At 40.8% G+C, this 24,332-nt stretch overlaps 1 protein-coding gene across 10 annotated transcripts in view; it reads right to left on the bottom strand.

Moving 5' to 3' along the window:
• Nucleotides 1-24,332, bottom strand: part of ARHGEF4 (Rho guanine nucleotide exchange factor 4) — a 518,865-nt gene that overhangs the window by 71,652 nt on the left and 422,881 nt on the right. For all 10 annotated transcript variants that reach the window (XM_056793688.1, XM_056793685.1, XM_016433561.2 and 7 more), the window contains one exon: nt 6,359-6,498. In XM_056793688.1, the coding sequence (XP_056649666.1) occupies nt 6,359-6,498 (140 nt within the window). The remainder of the gene's footprint in view (nt 1-6,358; nt 6,499-24,332) is intronic.

The following is a 24,332-nucleotide window of genomic DNA, read 5'->3' as shown; positions in this document are numbered from 1 at the left end:
AGAGAGAGAGACAGAGAGAGAGACAGAGAGAAAGAGACAGACAGACAGAGAGAGAGAGAGGGAGAGAGAGACAGATAGACAGAGACAGAGACAGAGAGAGAGAGACAGAGAGAGAGAGAAAGGAAGAGAGAGACACAGAGAGAGAGAGGGAGAGAGACAGAGAGAGACAGACAGATAGACAGAGAGAGAGTCATTGTTTCTTGGAAGAAGAAAATATCAAGGTACATAAAGGAATTTTCATCTTCTACACAGTTTTGTTAAAGGTTTTTCCTGTAAAAATCTTACTATTGAAGAAAGAGAAATTAGCATTTATATAGCAATTACCACATGCCAGCTGCTATGCTAAAAACTTTTATAAATATTATCCCACTTGATCCTCACACCAACTTGATGAAATAGGTGCCATTATTATCCCCATTTTAGAGCTGAGAAAACAGAGACAAAGAGAGTGTAATGATTTGCCTCAGGTCACACTGCTAGTAAATTTCTGAGGCTAAATTTGAACTCAGGTCTTCCTGACTTATCTATGGTAAAGTTTTGAGTCATCAGAATATAATGACCTGGAGTTCTGTTAATTGTGCTACAGAGAATGCTCTGGAGACATCCATCATCCTGGGCCTCCTAATTACCTAAAGTTCCAGGTCATTAATTTCTGTGGAATAATTAAAAAATTTGAATAAGCAAAAAAAATTAAATTGATTTTTAAAAAAAGTCCTCCCCTGCCCAAGGCACCATCTTCTTCCCAATTATCCAAGTTCGAAACCAATGTGTCCTCCTTGACTCCCCACTCCCTCTCACATCCCATAATCCTCTCCTTTGGCAAGCCCTGTCTATTTCTTTCCAGATACTTTGTTTCTTCAAAAGGGCTTACTACCAACTTTCCTTTTTTTTTTTAACCCATACTTTCTGTCTTTATATCAGTTCTAATTGAAGAAGAATGTCAAGAGCTAGGCATTCAGGGTTAAGTGACTTACCCAGAGTCACACAGCTAGAACATGTGTGGGGCCATATTGGAACCCAAGTCCTTCAGACTCCAAACCTGGTGTTCTATTCACCATACTAACTAGCTGCCCCGAGGGTTTCCTTTGGACAAAGAGATGCTGTCAGGATCTCCTTTTTGAGACAATTAACCAAAACGATTTCACTTTTTGTTGAAATCATTTTATGTCAGTCATTTGATCCTTACAAGGACCCTGCTCTAATGATCTATATTTTTACAGATAAGGAAAGAGGATGGGTGAGTTTAAGGATTTGCTCAGGATCCCATTGATAGTCCAGGCGGTATTCAAAAGAGGAAAGCGGCTCAGAGCATTCCCACCCTTTGAGAAAAGAGCAGAATGTGGGTATTCAGCACAATACCAAACCACAACTCTAAAAAGACTGTTCTTTGCTGTAGCTTGCTTTTGTGTCCCCCCATCCAGGCGCAGAGAATGCTGGGTAGAGAGTAGATTCTCAACAGCCGATCTCTGTGGATCAATATGCAAGAAACAATGCAGACTGCCTGAGAACCCAGGGAAAAGGAAACATTCCTAGGAAACGAACTCCCAGGGGACTCACAAATAAATGAGCATTCATGTGGTTTTTCTTTTCTTTTCAAAACATTCACACCAATTTCCAGCAATAGGGGAACAGGTTGAAGACTCGCTCCCCAGCCTGCTGATGTATGTGGCCTCAGTTCTCTCCACAAAAGCTCTGGCTGTTCACACTGAAAGCTTTGCCTTGTAATACCACCAGTGGGCAATGTGAGGGCATGGCTGTGCATCGGCAACTTCACCAAAATGAGTGGCAGGGCATATTTTCTCAAATATTAGTATCTTCAATGAGACTCTGAGATCATAGGTTTTTAGATTTAGAACTGAAAAAAACTCAGAGGCCTTCTGATCCAGCCTGACCCACCACCACCATTATCATCACCATCACCATCACCACCACCACCACCACCACCACCATCATCATCATCATCATCATCATCATCATCATCATCATCATCATCATCATTTAAAAATAGCTTGACATGAAAATGACAATCACAGAATTTGTTACTAAGTACACAGGTGGGACTTACTCCACTCATTTTCAAGGGTCTTTCACTCTAGGAACCCTAGCCATTAAGTGCTTTAGAAGTCAAAGTCTAAATGAACGCGCCATCTTTTGTTTCAAAATTCTGATGAGTGTGGTTAAAGGTAAAGTTTATTAGTAACTCTAGACATTTTGGTAGGAATGGATTTTGTTTCAGGAGTTTTGCGAGGTACTGTGTTAGAACAGAATACGGGACACAAAGAATCAGGGGAGCTCTAAGTCAGGTTTGCTGAATGATTCTGGGTGAGCCACTTCTTAGTTTCAGTTTTTTCATCTATAAAATAGGCAACTAGGTGGTGTTTTGGATGGGGTTCTGGTCCTGGAGTCAGGAAGATTTAAATTCAAATTCAACATCAGATACTTATTAGTTGTGTAGCTTAAGCAAGTCGCTTAATCTCTGTTCCTTGATTATAACAACAATATCTGCCTCTTAAAAAGTAGCGTATAACTTCTTACTGAAATCTTTCATACTTTTTCTCAAAAGGTGGTATATCAAGCTGTAATTCCTCCAGTACCATACCAAAATGAATCGTGTCATTTTATTATCTCCGATTTGGTGTGTATTAAATGACATCTAAGAGTTTTAGAAAGTGACATATAGGAGGAGCTCTATAAATTCCCTTTCCTTCCTCTCTCCACCCCCATTACACCCTCATCAAGGAGAATTTTATTATTTTTATTATGATAATGGATCCAAAAAGTACACGATGCCAGTATAATCTTGACACCTTACTTTTATGACAATATGAATTAAGATGTAGAAGTCACTTTAAAGATAATCTAGTTCAATTCATATACTATATAGATGAGAAAACAGAAGCCAAAGAGGTTAAGTGATTGATTTGCCCCACATCACAAAAGCATGGTAGTAAATGTGTAAGGATAGGCAAGATTTGAAGGCTCTAAATCTGAGTCTCTTCCTGTTATTCAGCCTTCTCTGGAAATCACTTTGCTTGCAAGCTCCACTATCCAGAACTGTGTCAGAACCAGAAAGGAAGTAAAAAAAAAGACTTCAAGGCAACCAGAAACCAGTGACATAGAATCCACACACTTGGCCAAGACCTATTTATTCTTATTTTATACATAGTTCAAACAACCTTGGTTATCTGGTTTCCCACAACCAGATTAGAAACATGTGTGTGTGTGTGTGTGTGTGTGTATGTATGTACGTGTGTGGAGAGAGGGAGAGGGAGGGGGAGAGAGACAGAGAGAGACAGAGAGAGAGAGAGAGAGAGAGAGAGAGAGAGAGGAGAATGACAGAAAAAGAGGATTGCTAGAGGCAAGTGTACGGACACAGCAAAAAGTACGAGGGAAGAGAAAGAATAAAATGAAAAAAAATTCTATATTCAGGATGACCTAAGAATGCATTATGGACACCCTATAGATGTAAAAAATCGCAAAAGTCTGGGAACTTTTCAGGGGGTAAAAAGTTCTACTTCTGCTATCCTGAAGTTCAAGCTGGCCTGCTAGCTATTCCCAGAACACCTCCATCTCTTCTACTTTTTGCCTCTAAATGAGGCAAAATGTATTTCTTTTTCATTCACAATCACAGAATTCTCAGTTTCCCCAGAAGCACAGCTTAGCAGATGCCTCTTACACAAGGCCTTTCCTGATCCCCTCCCTGCTCTCCCTCTTTGAAATGACTGAACTGCACTGCATTGACTCCTGTGAATACACGTTGTATCCCTCTGGTAGAACACAAGCTTCTGGAAAGCAGGGACTATATTGGTTTTACTTCCAAACTCCCAAAGCCTCATCGTCACAATGCCTTGTACCTAGTATGCACTTAATACAAGTCTGTTGAATAGAGAGTTCTACATGCATCAAAGCCCCCCGTGGACATTGCTGTATATTACAGTACAGCACGGTGAGTCATGTTCATAGTGAAGACCTTGAGTCATCCAGAGAAGGAGAAGTTCTGTCCAGTATGATTCATTTGTTGTTTTAGTATGATTCATTTTTAAAAAGCAGGGAAAGTTTTGGAAAGATTTCTTTCTGAATTATTAAGTTTAAAATAATTGGTACTTAAAGATGTAATCAGTTATCTGGAAAATTGTCTTGTATGGACAAAGCTTGTCCTCTGCGGATGCTGGGCCAGTGAGGTTTCAGGGCCTCATTATTTTTTACTGCAATCAGGAGTCTCTCCAAAGGGCCACACCTGCCCATTCACTCCAACCTCAGGGTGTCAATTCCTCCATGTCATTGTGTGGTGGACCAGTTAGTGTTTCTTGAGCTGTCCAGCAGCTCATCAATCTCAGTAAATACTGAAGGCTTAACCACGCAGAAATCAACCCCTTCTGAGTGGAAAAATCCTCCCGCACAGCATAATCAAGCAAAGGAAGATTTTATTTTGAAAAGAGCCAGAAACTGAAGAGACTCACCTACCCACAAGAAAAACGACAACTATGTGTTTGTTACCAGAAAATTGCAGTCATTATTCTTTTCTGTGACTATTGCAATGAGGTCAGCAACAAAAAAGTCAGTGTCTTAACATTCTTTTAGTGTTTACTCTCCATGGACACAAGCATAAGTACAGAAATGAGAACAGGGCACAGGAAATAGCTTCCCAGAGATGATATTTCCTGCTTAGTTCTTCCATTTAGGTGAAAATGCGGGGCAAATATGAGCTTGAGGGGAGACAACATGCCAACTTGCAGACAGTATATTAAGTTCTTTATCTCACCATGAAAATGAATTGCCTCCATTCTTTTCTTCACTGTTTCTCTACCTATACAGATCCTATGAAGCTCTGGTGGCTAACTAAGGAAATGGAAACCTATACCTTAGCAAACAGCACTTTCTACCATTATAAAACAGATTTATAATAGTTAACAGATTGAAGACTAATCTCTTATTCTTTTAACACCTTTTAATATGATTTGCTGAAAGCAGAATTCGTACTATTACCATATTCTTGAATATGAACTGTATAATTTAGCACTTTATTATATTCTCCTTTAGATCAAGAATTCCTGAATATATGTGACACTTGACTCTTCCAATAGAGTGTGTATAAGCTCTTTGAGGGAATGGAAAGCATCTTCAAATATCTTTGTCTATATATAAGCATTTTGGTACAAGGGAAGAGGTAGTCAAGGCTAATGGATAGAGGCCAGGAAGAGCTGTCCTAAAGTCCTCTCTTTGATATATGTTGGATTTTTATTTCCTGGCATTGCCTTCCTCCCTACACCCCCCAACCCACCAAGTTCATCACCAGTTAACTAGCTTGTGTAGTTATACCACATCAGTATCCTTAGTTGCCTCTGCCTCTCTGATTGGAGGCTGGAGGGCAGAGCAAAAACTCCACCCCCCTAATTCTCTCTTTAAAGAGGGTTCAGAGAAGCCCAGTCAACTCTTCATTTCCCACCAGCTCTTCTGCTTGGTTTAGACTCCACCATCAAGTCAGGTTCCTTTCCTCCTCCCCTTTTTCAGATTTCTTTTGTGCATTGTCTTTCTTCATTAGACTGTAAGCTGTTTGAGGGCAGGGACTTTATTTTTCTTATAGGTATCCCTAGTGCTTAGCACAGTGCCTGGAATATGGTATGCACTTAATAAATGTTTATTATATTTTATCACCTTATTGATAAGTGACTGGGGCCATTACTCAACAGATGTGCCCTACACAACATCCTAAGACTATAGGTTGCAGAACTGTTGCCAATATACATTAGCAGAAAGGGCTTCTTTGCCAAGAACTCTCTTCCATAATAAAATCCTGAATGAATTTTGCAATGACTCCAGATTATAGTTTAAAAAAATAATGTAATAGTGCCTCATTGGCCTAGCATTCTCAGAGGATGAATTCTTCCATGGAAGAAAAATTTCCAAGAAAACTGATTATGATTTTAAGCAAAAATTAAAAAAATTAAAATAAAATGCAATGTATTTTGCCACACACTATGGAAACAGGGAGGAACTAAGGCACAGACTTGGTCCTCAAGGAGCTAATTGTCCAACAGGGAGTTCCCATTTTTTCCAGCCAATGAGCTCTTGGAGATTATCTTTAAAGTGACTCTTGGTAAGGCTCAATCCCAACTGTTCATGCATTATTATTCTCTAGTTGGACATTAGCAGGTGCTTAAAGGATGAGTGTTTATTTGGTAATACTGAAAGAGTGAAGCAAAACACAAAGCATTAGAAACTGTGGCAGTTGGTGTTCTATCATAGTCTTAGCTGCCCCAGTATAGGAGACCAACATACACTTATTGATGAATGACTGATTCATCACTGAGGAAAAACTGCTGCTTCCCTCTTTCTCCAGGGAGCAGTATTGCCCTACCTCATTGATGGCCAGTTGCTCTCCTCCTCCTCCTGGGTGGCCGTAATGGTGGGTGGAGCTTCGGAAGTCCTCATACAGGTCCTCCTCACTTCCCAGCTCATCTGCAAGGGCTGACTTTTCCAGGGCTCCATCAGGAATCACTAAAACAGGACAGAACGACATTTTACCAGAGAGTGACGTAGTTTCAAGGAGAGCAGACGAGAAAGGAAAGTGAGAAAGGCGATGGAACATTTTCATTATCAATGCTCCTTCTGGGATATCTTTTCATTTTAAAAGTCAGCAGAAGGCACCGTGGAAGTATTTTCCCAGATCCAATAGGCTACAGAAATTCTATCTGCTTCATAAAGTGTACGTTGGCTCCTGGCCACTTTGCCATTCCCTACCCAATCGTCTCTCCCCCTCCCTTACCTCATTTCTCAAAGCTCATCTCAAGAAAACACAACATAAACATCTGTCTGCCTGAAGCAGAAACACTTATGAGTTCTCTCCACAACACACAGTCCTATGATAAGCAAACCAAGGGGAAAAACTAAGGGCATAACTGCACGTTTCTGATTGTCTGGCTTCAGTAGAAACACTGCCTGATTTCCCTTGGGCCTGCTCTGGTTTCCTTAGAACCCAGACACTTGCTTGGACCAGTGCTCAGTTTGTTTCATTCATTTATTTCTTCCTTCGTTCACTGGGCAAGTCTTTCCTGAGCTTTTCTACTGTGTGTCCTATGCTAGGTGCTGAGAAAGATACACAGGAGTCTAAAATCTGGTCTCTGCTGCTTCCAGGCTACCTCCAGTCTTGGTGGGGGGCAGAGCACAATAAACACAAAGGTAAATAATTATGACTACAAGATGGCACATGGAACACTGGGGCTGGAGGCTTAAGGAGTACATGAGCCTGGAACTGAGGCTTCAGGGATAGGTAAATTTTGGTTAAACAAAAGGAAGAGGAGAGCATTTCAAACAAGCTTTGTCCTCACCAACGCTGAGGACAGAGAAAGGAAAGTACCCAGTGTGTTCAGAGGACAGGGAATACATTGGCCAGGTGGCTAAAGGGTGGAATTCATGTTAGGAAACAAGGGACATGCAGGTTGGGGTCAGATCATGGAGGGTCTTGGCTGTTCAGTTAAGGACTTTGGGCTGTGTCCACTAGGGAATGAGGAACCACCACAGTGTTTTGAGAAGAAGGGTGACAAGACCACTGTCTTCCACCCAAACAGGTACTTATAGGTCTGGTTTATAGAAAATATAGTCCTGGGAGAGGGGATGGAGGATGGAATGACAGGGTTAGATAAGAACAGTATATTATTGGCCAAAGATTGGTCTAGATGATCTCCTAGGTCCCTTTCTGCTCTAAAATTTCATGAATCTGACAATTTTTTAAAAAACCAGGCCTATAATAGCTAACATTTATAGAGTACTTCAAGGTTTGTGAAGCACTTTACATGCTATTGTTACTACTCCCATTTTACAGATGAGGAAACTGTGGCTGAGTTTAAGTGATTGTCTATACAATGAAGGGGTTGGACTAGGTCATTTCTAAGGTTGCTTGTCAGGCCCAGAGATGGGAGGTCCTGGGTTCAAATGTGGCCTCAGACACATCCTAGCTGTGTGACCCTGGGCAAATCACTTAACTCCTATTGCCTAGCTCTTCTGCCTTAGAAGCAATATTCAGTATCGATTCCAAGGCACAAGGTAGGGGTTATTAAAAAAAAAGGAAAGCAACAAACTGAGAAAAAAATTTTTATAACAAAACTCTGTCAAAGATTTAATTTCCCAAATATATAAGGAACTAAGTCAAATTTACAAAAAATCAAGCCATTCCCCAATCAACAAATGGTCAAGAGACATGAATGGTCAAGGGTCAAGGCAGTCATGAATAAATAAAAATTATCAATAAGAATATGAAAAAGTGTTCTAAATCTCTCCTGATTAGAGAAATGCAAATTAAAACAACTCTGAGGTACCATCTTACACCTAGCTGACTGGCCAATATGGCAGCAAAGGAAAGGGATAACTATTGGTGGGGATGTGGCAAAATTGGGACACTAATACATTGCTGGTAGAGTTGTGAATTGGTCCAACCATTCTGGAGGGCAATTTGGAACTATGCCCAAAGGGCACTAAAAGACTGTCTGCCCTTTGATCCAGCGATAGCACTGCTGGGTTTGTACCCCAAATAGATAATAAGGAAAAAGACATGTAAAAAATATTCGTAGCTGCGGTGATAAAAAAATTGGAAAATGGGGGGATGTCCATCGATTGGGGGATGGTTGAACAAATGGTGGTATCTGTTGGTGATGGAATACTATTGGACTCTGAGCTCAGGCCACAGGGTTCTTCTCTCTGGAATACGTCGTACCTAACTGCACTCAAGTTCCCCAGCCTGAAGGGGCTGCTGCCTGAATGAATTATATTCCTGCAAAGCAGGCAGTCTGTAGCTGCTGATCTATCAGCTCGCCCACCATCCCCCACACTTCCCTGGGGCTCCCAATTCAATAGTTTCTAATCAGGCGGGTGGAAGCCTGGCCCCTTCCTGTCAGCTTGACAGGTTTATTTGAAACCCCCACGATAGGAATAGGGATCAAGCTTCAATGGAAGCTGTATACCACACAGCGCTTCAATGAGAGGGTTCCCACAATTCAACGGATCCTGGCCCATTCCTAGAGCACGGACGCCCCTCAGGCCCATGCCTGGCTTTGGTGAGAATCCTCGGGGGAACTGCATGGGATGAACAGCCCCGGCCGGGCCCCCATCATCACCCGCCACGGTCCGGATTTGTTCAAACAAACCCTAGGTTATTCAGGGCTCAGTGGTGTGTGTGTGTGTGTGTGTGTGTGTGTGTGTGTGTGTGTGTGTGTGTGTGTGTGTGTGTGTGTGTGTGAGTGTGTGAGACAGAGAGAGAGAGAGAGAGAGAGAGAGAGAGAGAGAGAGAGAGAGAGAGAGAGAGAGGGAGAGAGAGAGGGAGAGAGACTGAGAGGGAGGGAGGGAGGACATCAGAGGCCCCTGGAGGGAAAAGGTAAATTAGAAGAGGGCTTCAAGGGCAGGAATTAAAATGGCAGCCTGAAGGGTAATAGATTTCTTGGGCTTGGATCAGTAACAAGGTCAGACCCCTTAGCTAGTATATGCCAACCATTTTCAGGATCTATAGCCAATGCATACATTATTTCACTTGATGCTCTCCAAAGCTTTATAATAGTTCCTATTATTATTATTATACAATTTTTAGATGAAGTAACTGTTCGAAGATCTGGGTTCAGATTTCTTCTTTTGATGTTCACTCCCTCTGTGACTGTGGGAAAATAGTTTTAAAATCATTTAAAGATATTTTATTTTCCCGATTACATACATGTATTTCCTGAAATTATAAGATCCAAACTGTCTTCCTTCCTCCTTCCCACCTCCCATTGGAGATGGTAAGCAATTTGAGAATTTGAGCTGGGTTATGGGTTATATATGTATTATCATGCAAAACCTACTTCCATATTGGTCATTGTAAGAAAATACTCCTCTAAAACCAGAACCACAGGGAAATAATTTAAATTCCATAGGCCTCAGTTTCCAATGAAGGGGTTGTTTCTGTGGTTCCCTTCTGGTTCTTGGTCCATGATCCCATGATTCTTTTCTCACTTTCTCAGGTCAAATGCTATAGAATTTCTTTTTTTTAAACCCTTTTCTTCCATCAATACTGTATATTGGTTCTAAGGCAGAAGAGCAGTACGGACTTGGCAATGGGGATTTTTTTTTTCACCCTTGGATAAGAATTTTATTTGACTGAATTTTCCAAAAGTTGGCAAGGATTGTTATGGTGGCTGTAGCTGCATGATTAGTGCCCCCTAGTCAGGCAGAGGCTCCCCCACCCCAGTTCTCATTCCAGGACACAGGTGACAAGGATCCCCGACATGCTGAGAGGGCTGGTCAAACATTGGTGAACCTTTCCGAGGCCATAGTTGGGTGCCCACAAATTCTACTTTGTCCCTCCTCCTCAGGGAGCAAGGAGAGCAAGAAGACACACACTGGGGGAAACAGTTACCCTAGAAGAAGGTTTCTTCTTTCTATGGTACCTGGTCACAGAGAGAACTTGGCCCACCAGTATTAGTAGAAAAGTAGCCAGCTGACATGGCCTCAAGAGGATACAAATCTCTATAAGACATCAGCGTTCATCCTGTGCCCCCTAGCTGGCCCCTAAAAGCTATGGAATTTCCCAGGCAGAATATGAATTCAAATTTTTTTTGACTAATGTAACCTGCAAAAGATGAGGAACACAAACTTTTGATATTGATTTCTTAAACAATACATGCTAATTTGCCTAACAAACCAGGACCTCAGTTTAGGGACAGACGCGAAATATATGGGAAGACATTTTTGTAGGGTAAAAGCAATTAATCAAATTAAGACAAATTAACTAGAAGGAAACAATACATTTGCTAATCTGATTTCTAATTGGATGAAAGATGAGGGATTTTTCAATTTGGGAGGGGGAGAGTGAAGAAGTGCAATTCCCTGAATTGAGGAAAAGAGGTGTCTTACTCCTTCCCAAGTATCTCTAAACAAAGAAACAGGGAAAGAATGATTGGGGCCAGTTTGTAGATAAGCCATGTGGGTTGCTTGAGATGTACAATCATGAGAAAACTCCTTCCATCCATCTCAGGATCTTACTGTCTTTCTAAATCCTGGGTTCAGGGTCTCTAAACAGCAGGTAGAGGTGGTCCAGTTTCCTAGCCATGCTGGGCTAGATTCCAGTAATACAATTAAGATTTTCTCCTAATTCTCCCAACTGAATAATCTTTTCTCACAAGTCAGAATTTGGACTAGGCCCATAATTGAATAGAAAGCTCCAGAATTAAGTCACAAGATGGAGTCAGTATGGCTCACTCAATTCCCACAATTAACCGCTTGCTGTCCCAATCCCTTCCACAACTTTCTCACACTCAATCCAGGATTATCTCATGCTGCCTCTCGTATCTTAATATCTAACATATGCTAATTCCTCAGCTAACTGACTAGCCAACTCATATTTAGATTTCTTCAGTAATTTTTGACAAGATTTCTTTTCCTTGGGAAAAAATGTGTAGAGTTCCTTGAGAACGAAGGGTCTCCAGGGATTCATTTGCTATCCATCAGCAGTAGGTCAGGGTGAAGTAATTTTCAAGCCCTAAGATTGTGGTGTCAACTCAAACAGAAACTGGGGCCACTAAGCCTGACATAAGCATCCCTGTGGGCCCCATATTGAAGCCACATATGAACATTATCTATATTCTATTATTCTATTTATTTTGTTGCACATTTCTCAATTGCATTTTAATGTGGTTCCTGTGTGTTGGGAGTAGTGTAGGACTGAGGCTTGAAACTAGAAATATAATGGCTTACAAGAGCAGATTTTTGTCTAGAGAGGAGATTCCAGGCCATCTAGTCCATCCCCTTCATTTATAGATGAAATTCAAAAGGAAGGAAATGGCAAAAATGAGATCTGAATCCAGGACTAGCATCCTTGTTTATGAGGTAAAATCCAAATGATTTCCCTTGGCATTTACAGCTCTCCGTAACCTGGCTCCACCCAGGAGACACTTTTGGTGATCTTACTGGTGAATTCTTACTAGAGTTTGGTTTAGCAAAGACATCAGAGCCTGGAGAGTAGTGGCAAGGAAAAGCTGTTAATCTTTCCTTTTTTTTTTTTTGACTGCAAAGCAAACAACTTCGGCAAACACTATTAAATCAAGTGGCCACAGCTGGCCAACTCTTGCCTTCTCAGACCCAGATCAAAAAGGATGCCCTTGGTGAGACACAGAGCAATGAGGAACAATATCCATCATGTAAATACAAGCACAAAAATGCACAAACACACTCAGATACAAACACAGTGTACTCTATATAATTTATTTGAAGCAGATTCCCTGCTGGGCTATTTGGCTAACTGGATGAATTCCAGCAAACAGGGCCATAAATCTTTTCCTATATGCCAGGTATGGGGGATGCTGTGAATTTATTGAAGTAGGCCTCCCACATGGTGGTACTCAACTGCCATGAATCTGAGCAGGGAATGGGGATTTATGTCACCAAAATAATCGTGAGGGCAAATTTATAACGGTGTCAGGCTGGGCTGGTGGTTCATCTTCTCAAACATAAAGCATTTGCTTTCCTGGGGGAGGATAAAGGACAGAAAATTTGGAACCTATTGCTGCCTGAGGAATAGCTTTGAAAAGTTTGCCTGGAGTTAGGGAGGGAGTCTGGGTGCAAAGAGATAACAAACCACAGACCCAGATCGAGGACTGAAGAATGACAGTTGTTCTCAGAGTCCGCCCAATCCAACTCTACATGAACAGGCATCCTTGCCACAAACTCCTCTGACATCTTGAAGATCTCCACTGATCCTGGGAAGTCACCTTTTCTCCAAATAGCTCATTCCCTTTGTGGACACTCTAAACATGAGGAAAGTGGAAGCTAGGTGGTGCAGTGGATAGAGCACTGGCCTTGGAATCAAGAAGACTCATCTCTCCCAGTTTAAATCTGTCCTCAGAGACTTATTAGCCATGTGACTCTAGGAAAGACATTTAGCCCTATTTGCCTCAGTTGCTACATCTTTAAAATGAGAAGGAAATGGCAAAACCACTCATATATTTGCCAAGAAAATCCCCCAAAGGGATACAAAGATATGACTGAAATGACCAAAAAACAACAAACATTAGGAGATATTTTTAATGGAACAAATTCCTCTGCAATGATGATCCTTTATTCTTAGTTCAGTCCTCTAGGGCCAGGAAGAGTAGTTCTTCATATAAATGATCTCCAACTACCTGAAAACAGTTTCTGTGTCCCCAATAAAGCCTCATTTCTTCATATCACACAGACTACTATCTTCTAGGTATCCTGATGGCTTCACATTCCACTTTGCTGATGTACTTTCCAAAATATGGTACCCATAACTGGACATAATAATACCTACTTGACCAGGACTATTGCCTTCCCCATTCTAGACACTAGGCCTCTTTTTATGCAGTCTAAAATCATACTAGCTTTTTGGGGCTACCATTTCATAATGCCAAGCTCATATGATAAATATAGTAAGTCTTGCAGGTTTTTTTTAACCTGAATTATTGTCTAGACATGCTTCCTTCATCTTGTATTTTTATTGTTGATTTTTAAAACCCAAGCATAGGATTGTGTGTTGATTGCTAGAACATTTCTTCTTGTTAATTGGATTTGGTTCTCCATCCTTAGCTGCTGAGGTCTTTTTGGATAATGAGTCTGTCATTTGATGGTTTTTTCTATCCCTCTTCACTTTGCTTCAACTGTAAGTTTTGATAAGCCTGTCATTTTGGCTTTTATTTGAATCTTTTATAAAAATGTTGATCAGACTAGACTCAAGCAGAAATGAGGAATGGGAAAGTTAGGTGATTATTAAAGGTGGTTCTGCATGTGGTGAGGGGGAACACTGGGAGACAAGTTTTAATGTTGTTTTTTTTAATATGTGCCAACCACCTCCTACATGTACCTTTGTGAAGATAGAATTAACTCTCCCTTTGTCTATTTTTAGTTAATAAAATCAAGAACTCAACACTTAAAGTAAGAGAATTCACAAGTCACTTACTAGAGAAAACTCTCACCTCCAAAGGACACTGCCTACCCCGGGGCAGTGCTAGGCAAATTAAAAGACTGCAATTGGTTTCTGCGAAGAGGGGGAGAGACAGGAAATGACATGGGAAAGGGGGTATAAAAGAAGAGACCAACATGGACTGGTCTTTTTGCTTCCTTGGTTTTTGGAGAGATTGGGTCATTGGAGACCATTCCTTCCTTGGATTTTGGAGAGACTCTTCCCTTGGATTTTGTGTTGGTGAGTATTACTGAAAGACACACTTTTCCTCTGAGTCATTCTGCCTTGGTGGAAGTCTGGTTGATGACACTACTGGGATTTCTGACTGAGGACAACTGGGAAATCCACATGGAGATCGGGACTTGGGGAAGCCCCTGCCGGGGGTTGTGCCAGACTTCACCAGAGCAGCACTTAGGGCTGGTAGGATAGACCAGGCTTTGTCTCCTTCCTATATTTCCCATGTTCACTATCACTACCTTGTAAATAAAAGCTGCTTAGTCATTTTTGACTTAAGGGCTAATATTTTATAAATGGTGACCACTTTTATAACTCTCATATTGAGTCAAAACCTAAATTTAATTGTTACACCCTTGATCCCATTCCTTCCTGTTTTCTCTATAGAGTGTCTCCTTTATTGTCCCTCTTTTCTCTTTAATCTTCAGTTTCTTTCTGTTGACTGGTTCTTGCTCTGTTACTTACAAACAACTAGTTTTCTGTATCCTTAAATAAAATCCCACTTGATTCTACCAATTCTGCTAACAACAGTGAATTATATCTTCCCTCTTTCTCAGTAAAACTCCTTTAAAACGCTATCTACACAGATTAACTATACTTCGATTCTCTAGTTTCTTTCAAAGTGTGGTCCCAATGCTCCCTCTTTTACCAGAACTTTTCTGACCTTTCCAGCTGCAGGAGCCTTTCCACTAAAGTAACTTGTACTTATTTGTATGCATTCTGTATATTCAGGGCAGCTAGATGGCACATTGGATAGGGTACCTAGGAAGACTCATCCTTTTCAGTTCAAATCTGGCTTCAGACACTTAATAGCTGTGTGACACTGGGAAATCACTATACTCTGTTTGCCTCAGTTTCCTCATCTGTAAAATGAACTGAAGAAGGAAATGGCAAGCCATTCCAATATCTTTATTAAGAAAACCCCAAATGGGGTCACAAAAAAGTCAGACATGGCTAAAATGAATAAGCAACAACAATCATTTTTTAAAATATTCATTTACATACATTATCTCTTCTGATAGAATGTAAGCTCCTTGAGGGCAGGAATGCTTTTATTTTTGTCTTTGATTCCTCAATGCCTGATATATAGTAAGTGCCTTGTTTTAACTCTGCCTGGATGAGTTCCTGAAGTTTAATTTTAGTTTATTTTCTGTGACTTTATTCCTATCCCAAACATTCTGTCAAATTTAGGACAGAGAGGGGACCACTATCTGATTAAGTAGAAAGTTCTCTTCCCCTGTCATACCTTTTGGCCTGTTCTCCTGACTCAGTTTTCTCTTAGCTAAATTATTTTCCATGCTGCTACCAGATTAATCCTCCTAAAACTCTACTTTCAGACTAATGCTTTAATTTGCTTTTAGGTTCAAGTTGAAATTTGTCATCCTATCAACAAATCTGCCCCCAACCTGCCTATCCTATCTTATTTCCCACTCTCCCCCAACTCCATTTACAAGCATTAAAACATTTTAAAATTTAATTAATTTAGAATATTTTTCCATGGTTACATGATTCATGTTCTTTCCCTCCCCTCCTTCCTTCCCCCTCCTGGAGCCTGCAAGCAATTCTACTGGGTTTTATATGTATCATTGCTCAAAACCTATTTCCATATTATTACTGTTTGCACTAGAGCGATCATTTAAAGTCAACATCCCCAATCATATCCCCATCAAACCATGTGATCAAGCAAATGTTTTTCCTCTGGGATTCTACTCCCACAGTTCTTTCTCTGGATGTGGATAGCGTTCCTTCCCGTAAGTCCCTCAGAATTGTCCTGGGTCATTGCAAGGCTGCTAGAAGAGAAGACCATTATAGGAGCATTTTCTTAATGCTCCCCTGAACACATTGTTCTCATTAGTGTCCCCGTGCCATTGCTTGTGCCATTCCTTTTCTTGGAATGCCATCTCTCCATTAAATTACTCTACGTTCAAGGCCTAAATCAATTGTCATCTCTTCCAGAAAGTCTTTCCTAACTACCAGCCCACCATAATCTCTCTGTCTGCCTGTCTCTCCCCCTTTCTTCTATCCTACCCCCTAACTCCTTCTAACACAGCAGTTATCTATGCCATTCACTTGAGCCCTTATCATAAATTACTTGTGATCTTAGTTAACTTTTTTCTGTATAACTTCTCTCCCTAACGAGACTTTGCCCCATTTTGGAAATGATTGTAGATAGGCAAATATCTAGTTGCTGTGGTCACCAGAGTGCTGGACTGGCACTCATGCTCACCTGAGTTCAAATCCTTGTAATTATTAGCTGTATGTGGTCCTAGGCAAATTACTTAAATTCCCTCAATCTCTATTTACTCATTTGTAAAATGGGGGTAATTATAGTTTCTCTTTTAAGAGCTGTTATGAGGATTAAATTAGTTTACATATGTAAGGCCCCTTGTAAAACTTAAAGCATTATATATTAGCTATTATTATTATATATTATTATGCTTTCTCCTAGCTGGGTGGCACAGCGGATGAAGTGCCAAGGTTGGTGTCAGGAAAATTTATCTTCCTGAGTTCAGATTGGGCTTCAGATCCATATTAGCAGTGAGACCCTGGACAAGTCACTTTACCCTATTTGCCTCAGTTTTCTCATCTACAAAATGAGCTGAAGAAGGAAATAGCAAACCACTCTTGTATCTATGCCAAGAAAACCCCAAATGGGGCCACAAAGAGTTAGACACAAGTGAAAAATGACTTGACAATAACAACAAATGCCATTTTTCATGTCCCCCACAGTCCCTAGGTATATAGATATAGATAGATAGATAGTAGGTGCTGACTTAAGTCTTGTTTAAATGAATCCCCTCTCTCTACAATAGACAACCTAATGCTTCCTCGTGCCCAGAAATAATGCCACAGCATCTAGGAGATTACAAATACTTGACATAACTTAATTTTTAGCACTATGGGGACAGCATTTAGAAGCATGAACGGGGAAAGGGAGCAGGTGCAGTCTACTGTTCCAAGAGATTACTTGGACATTTCCACTCATTCTAGATTGGTGAGACGCCAGATTATTTAAAAGAGATAGGCACTATAATCAGTTATCTCTGATTTTAAACAAGCCCCTTTGTGATGCTATAAATTTAGAGCAATTGAGTTTGGTGACAGCAAAAAGAAGAAGTCAGGTAGGTCCTCCTTAGCAGTAGAATAAAGTTGTGGGTTGTTGTGTTTCATGGTCCCTGAGAACAATTTCCTTTGCATGAAGGTTCTCATATACCATTTGGTCCCCTGGAACCCCCAGATGTATTTTTTTCTCATAAACTATTATCTAGGAATGCCTTACTTGTTCTGTATTTTTGTAATTGATTTTTTAACCCAAGCATAGGACTTTACATGTATTTTCATTAAACTTCTTCCTAAACAGAGGACTTCTTAGATACATGCCAGAAAGGACACATTCTTTTGGATCCCTTTGTGAGTCACGTGTCTACAGCCCAAGTTAGTCCAAAATGTAGCACCTGTAACACCAAGAAGGAACTGGCTGGTGGTGAGTTAAGTTTTCAGTTAAGTTAAAGTCCAGTCTTGCTGAGCTATCTTTTCCAAAGCCTTTAGTTCACGTCTATGTCAGACTCTGGCACCCATATCCTGAGCCCATTAAAAAAAGGCGATCAAACTATGGACCAAAAAAAGAGTCATTTAAATTTGTTGTATTTTCCTTGGCAGCACCAATCATTTCTGCTTCCCAGGGAATGGCTTCTGACAGTATTATGACAAGACTTGGCAAGACTATGGAATGAATTATGTTCTTCATTCATCTGCTTCTTGATCCTTTCTGATCTCTGTGTGGCTGTTACCCTGAAAATCCCATCATTGCACTTATAGCTCTCTTCAGAACTTCTCCGCTTTGTAAGTGGATGCCTACATGGTGGTCAATGGGAAAATCTCATGTACAGAAATTATTTTCTAAACAGCATGCAAATAGCTATTTTATGATGTCAGCAAGAGCTCCAAGTTTCTTATAACGCAGAGGGAAGAAAAAGGGAGGGAGAGCATCTCTCCCACCAAAGCCTGATATTCTTTTTTTTTTTAATTTTGTCACATTGCTTGAAATTTCATCATTAGAGACAGACACTGTTTTCCTTTTGGGGAGAATAATGAGCTCTTTCTAGAAGTATAATAGGTTAAACTTATCAATCACTCATACATTATTGTAAATCAGATCACTTTCCCCTATCAATTGGTAGAGATCATAGTCCAATGGAGTTGGAAGTTTAGGTAGGGGGAGTGGGAAGAGGATTGAAGGGACAATCTTGCAGATTTGAACACTATGGAGGGAGCTGGGGTTGACACAATGAGGAATGGTATGAAACTAAGTATATAGAAGGCCAGGCAACTGAGGAATGGGGGAGAAAGAAGAGAGTCAGAGTGCTTCTCCATCATTCTTCCTATTGGTCCAGAATCCTATTAGTTCAGATCATATTAGAAGGAAAGAGTGTTGTAGGGAGAAGTAGAGAGCTTTGAAGAAGCCATTCATCTGATGATTGTCTAAAGGATTTATCTTACAAATGCCTCTTACTCCTTCACATGGAATTCTGTATAACATTTCATAGAAAAGTTTTAAAATGATAGCTGGGAAGTAAATGTTTTATGAAGGTTATATGAAAGAATGGATTGTGAAGGGCTTGGAAACCATGTGTTTTGTTTATTATTATTATTATTTTTTGAGGAAAAGACAAGACTTCTGGATATTGCATTCTTTAGCACTAGCTAGTCTTTGACTTCCCCCACACTTTGACTGAACTACTGATTTTCTGTGTTCAGTCATTTCAGACATGCCTGAATCTTTGTGACCCCATTTGGGGTTTTCTTGGCAAAGATACTGGAATGGTTTGCTATTTCCTTCTTCAGTTTTATAGGTAAGGAAACTGAGGCAAACAGGGTTAGAGTGATTTGCCCAGGATCACACAGTTAGTAAATGTCTGAGGCCAGATTTGAACTCAGGAAGAGGAGTCTTCCTGTTGGAAGCTCAGAGCTCTATTCACTGTACCACCTAGCTGCCCTAACTAACCAAGAGCCCCCTTAAAATATGGTTTTCAGAACTACACACAGTTCTCCAGATATGAGTGTTTCTGTTCTATTAAGAACAAAATCCACAGCATATTTGTGATCAGAACTTGAGTTTTTATGAAGCTAATCATTAATCTAGAGATTGTTTTCTTGGCCTTTTTCTCCCCTCTTACTACAGTGTCTCCCTGGCAACCTCTTACAAACTCTCAGTGGTTCAACTATCACCTGCATGCATAAAGCTCTCAGATCTCTATCTGGAGTCTTGACATCTTTACTGAGCTCCAAAGCTATATTCCCAAATGTCTGTCGGACATAGATTTCCATAAAATCTGCACAGTATCCCAGAGCTTTTAGAATCTTAACCTCATGCCTTTAAAAAAAAAGAAAACCCTTACCTTCTATCTTAGCATCAATTCTAGCAGCAATGAATAGGCAATTGGGGTTAACTGTCTTCCCCAGACTCACACCTCTAGGAAAGTGTTTGGGGTCAGATTTGAACCCAGATCCTCTGAACCCCAGGCCTGGTACACTATCCAGTGTTCTACCTAACTACCTCACTCTGATATCTTTAAGGAAAAAAAAGAGGAATATTTACACTGTAAAAAAAACTGGCTTTTTTTCCTGTTGCTTTAAATACATTTCTGTGCTTCAGGCAATAACTGAAGGAGTACTCCCCCCCACAACTTATGCCTTCATATTGCCTCCAGGATCAAATCCAAAATGTTCTGTTTGGCATTCAAAGCCTTTCAGAGTTTAGCTCCTATAGCCTTATAGCCTTTCCAGTCTTCTCACACCTAATTCCCTGACAGGTATTCTGATTCAATGACATTGGCCTCCTGGTTGTTCCAGGAATAAGATACTCCATCTCTTGGCTCCGGGCATTTTCTCTGGATATCCTCATCCCTGGAATGCTCTTTTCCTCTGCTCCAGCTACTGACCTTCCTGACTTCCTTTAAGTCCAATCTAAAAGCCCATCTTCTATAGGAAGCCTTTTTTAATGTCTCTTACTTCCAGTGGCTTCCTTTTATTTTCTCCTATTTATCCAGTACACAGCTTGCTTTCTATATATTTGTTTGCATATTGTCTTCCCCATTAGAATGTAAGCTTCTGGATGGCAGGGACAATCTTTTTGTCTCTTTTTGTATCCCCAGAGCCTGGCCTGGCATATTACTATACATCTGTAATAAATGTATTCCGTGGTGGAGTGAATGATTTCATCCCAAACCCATTCCTCCTCCTAATTTCATTAATTCTATTGATAGGACCACCATTTGCTCCCATATGAAAAACCTTGCTATTATATTTGATTCTTCCATCTCCCTAGCATCTTCTATCCAGTGAGTAGCTGGCATTTATACAATATCATAATATTTATAATACATTACAATATGTTATAATAATATCATATGACCTTCACGACAACCCTGTGAAGTAGGAACCATACTAGGTTCCATACTAGATTAATTATCCCACTTCACAGATGAGAAAACTGAGGCTCAGAGAAGTTGTTGAAACTAGTAAGTGGTGAGGACGGGTCTCACCTGACACCAACTTCACTTCTCTTCCCACTAGGTCATACTGATTGCTAGAGGAAGTGGTGTTTCTAGAGTCCCCCACAGCCCATTATTAAATTTTCATTTATTGCTCATTCACGTGAGCATTTTATACCTCAGAAATCGGCTGCTTCTACAAATCAGGGCTCGGTTTATTGTTCTGTTGACTGTCTAGACTTAATAATACAAGTTAAACTTCAAGTATGTGTGTACAGACATTTTTTCTTCCTGTCCTCTTCCATCCTCTCCTCATCAAATCAGTTGTTAAACATTTCCCAGCATACCCCCGCAATGCCCTAGAATCACTGCTTGAGCTCATCAGGAGAACAGAAGAATCCAGGAATAAACTGGTGACACTAGGACAATAATAATAATAGTAATCATAAAGTCTGCAACGTGCTTTACATCGATTGCCCTCATTGGAGCCGGAGATATCTCAGTTTCCCACTTGAGCCTTGGATTCAAGAACCCAAGAACCACCTGCCCTTTGCCACCTGCCATGAAAGGGAATCTCCCTTTGGGTGTTAATGCCCTCACTTAGGAAGTGAGCTCCTTAAAGGCACAGACTATCTCCATTTTCTGTTTGTATCCCGAGCACAAGCCCCTGATAAATGCTTTTTCATTCCATTCCATTTTTCTTTTCTCTTTTTAAACCCTTACCTTCTGTCCAAGAATTGATACTGTGTGTAGGTTCCAAGGCAGAAGAGTGGTAAGGGCTAGGCAATGGGGGTCAAGTGACTTGCCCAGGGTCACAGAACTAGGATTCATTCCATTTCAATAAAAACACTGTCCAGGAAGGATGCAATATGGAGTAAAGTGGAAAAAGACTAACAGGATAAAAAGATCCTAGAATCAAAGACTTTTAGGGCTGACAAGGACTCAATTGTTATTGTTCAGTCATATAGTTACTTTTGACTCTTCAAGTCCCCATGAAGGTCCTCAGCTTTCCATGGTATTTTTTTGGCAAGTATACTGGAATCGTTCGCCATTTGCTTCTCCAGAGGATCATGTTTTTTAAGGGATCATCAAACCCTTTAATTTTACAGATTGGGGACCCGAGTCTTCTAGAAGTGACCTCATGTGCCCAAGGTCACATGAACCGTGAATGGCAAAGCTGGGACTAGAATCCAGGTCTTCCGACTCCCTAGACTCGTGCTCTTTACATCTTGGCTCCACGATGTTGTTTGAGCTAAGTTTGGCTAGACAGTGAGGTTTGGGGTGTCTCGACTTCCTCATCTGTTAAGTGGGGCCCAGAATACCTGTCTTACTTGGTTTCCTCCCAGGCATGTTTTGGAATCAAATGAAAGAATGGACATAAAAGTACTTTGGAAACTATAAAGGTGTCATAAAACGTGCATTATTATCTTTAGGGCAAACAACAAACATGAAGTAATATAAACTTCAGGTTATATAATCCTTTTAACGTTCAAATTGCTTTTACTTTTATGACCTCATTTGAGATAGGAATTGCATTCTCCCTTTGACAGACAGCTTACAGGGTTTACATGATTTCCTCAAGGCCACAGAGCTGATTTAGTGGCAAATTGAGGAAAAGAACCCAAACCTCCCGATTCCAAACGACTTCCTTAGAACACTTCTTATCCCTAAGCGTCATCGCAACAATTAAGGGCTGAAATCTGGGCAGAAAGGTGTAATTCCGTGCCTTGGGAAATGAGCAGAGAAAGCCAGTCAGTTAGCTTAGCTATCCCTGGCCTGTGTGATGCCTGACCCGGAGTTCTTACTGATCCCAAGTTAACGGCTTCCATAGAGCTGGAGCCCAAGATGTCTACATGGGAATTCTGTTCTTTCTCTTTCAGATAATCAAGCCATTTATGTCTTCAACTAAGTCACTGATAAAAAAAAAAAGTCTTTCCCTCCAATTATTTAATTTGTTTAGTTGTTACACTAACATTCCCAAGTATCTCCCACCACCCCTCCCCTCCCCCACTACAGGAGGCATCATTTGACAAAAAGATCTATGTAGATATTAAACCAGCTCTTGCTTGTTTCTATTTATCAGTTCTTTCTCTGGAGGCGGACACACACAAGTCATTCTTCAAACAACATTTCTGCTACGGTGTATGATTTTCTCTGGTTCTGCTCATTTCATTCTTCATAATTTCATGTAGGTCATCCCATTTTTTAAATTAACCTGTCATTTCTTACAGAGCAATAATATTCCATCACAATCGTATGCTTGTTTAGCCATTCAAAAATGCTGATTAGCACAAGACCAACCAAGGATACGATCTTTGACACTGATTCATCAATAATCACAATGGAGGCAAGGGGGTACAGTGGAAAGAAGGCTAGATTTGGGATCAGGGAAGAAGAAGTCAATTCCTGGGTCTGCTGTTTACTCTCTGTGAGACCTTGGAGAAGTCACTTGACATGCCTGGAATTGTTTCCTCATCTGTAAAATGAGGGCATTGGGTTAGATGACTTCTGAGGGCCAGACAGGTGGCACAGTAGATCGAGCACTGGATCTGGAGTCTAAAAGACCCAAGTTTAAGTCTGTGACCACAGCAAGTGACAACTGCTTTCTGCCTCAGTTTCCTCATTCCAAAATGGGGATAATATTAACATCTACCTCCCCAGATTGTATAAGGCTAAAATGAGATCATATTTGTAAAGCAATAAATGATAGGCCTTTGCTATTCTGAGCTCCCTGTGAGCTGGTCATTAAGTTCTACATCCTTATAACTGTTGTTGTCTGAATCTCCATGACCTCATTTGGGGTTTTCTCTGGTTTTGAACTCATGTCTTCCTGACTGCAGGTTCAGCACTCCCCCCACTGAACCACTCAGTCGCCTCTATATAACTTTACATTTATCCAACTCACCTCTGTCCATATCATCTACAGTGGTAGCAGAGAAGACTTTGCCAACTACCTTTCTGAAATCTGCCCAATTCTATTCCATTTCATTCATTAAAGAATAATGTGTAGAGTTGGGGCTGAAATGACAAAAATGCAGCCCCTGCCCTCAAGGATTCCTTCTGGCTCTAAGGGAAAAGGGCCCTCATCAGAGGAGGTTTAAGGCTGATCCCCTGAAGATGACCTGTGAGGTTTCCAGGGATTTCTGAGCAAATTCCCAACTGAGGCCCAATTCAGAAGGGTATCATCTTACAGGCCTTTTGGCTCCACCCCCACACAAATCCCAAGCCACAGACTAATCCCTATCCCTGCCCAGCACTTCTTGCAAATAGATGCCAGTGTTTTCTCACCAAAAGAACACAAAAGTGTGGTTGTATGACTCAGGGTACACGGAGGAGAAACAACTCAAAATGCCCATCCCACTGGCAGTGAGTGAGTCAGCAGCGGCACTTTTGCATGCAAAGGAGATTTTTAGATTTAAAGGAAAGGCAGACTGGCATGACTTTTACTATATACTAATTCTTTTTTGCATCAGGGCAGCTAAGAGGAACAGTGGATGGCGTGCTGGCCCTGGAGTTAGGAGGATCTGAATTCAAGTCTGGCCTTAGACCCTTACTCCCTGGGTGACTCTGGGAAGTCAGTTAACCCTAGTTGCCTCAGTTTCCTCATCTGGAAAATGAATTGGAGAAGGAAATGGCAAACTACCCCCTGATCTTTCTTTACCAAG

Source organism: Monodelphis domestica, chromosome 4 (genome assembly GCF_027887165.1).
Source record: "Monodelphis domestica isolate mMonDom1 chromosome 4, mMonDom1.pri, whole genome shotgun sequence".
In the NCBI taxonomy this organism is placed as follows: Eukaryota; Metazoa; Chordata; class Mammalia; order Didelphimorphia; family Didelphidae; genus Monodelphis; species Monodelphis domestica.
Note: the sequence above shows the minus strand (reverse complement) of the source record. Positions and strands in the feature narration are given on the sequence as shown.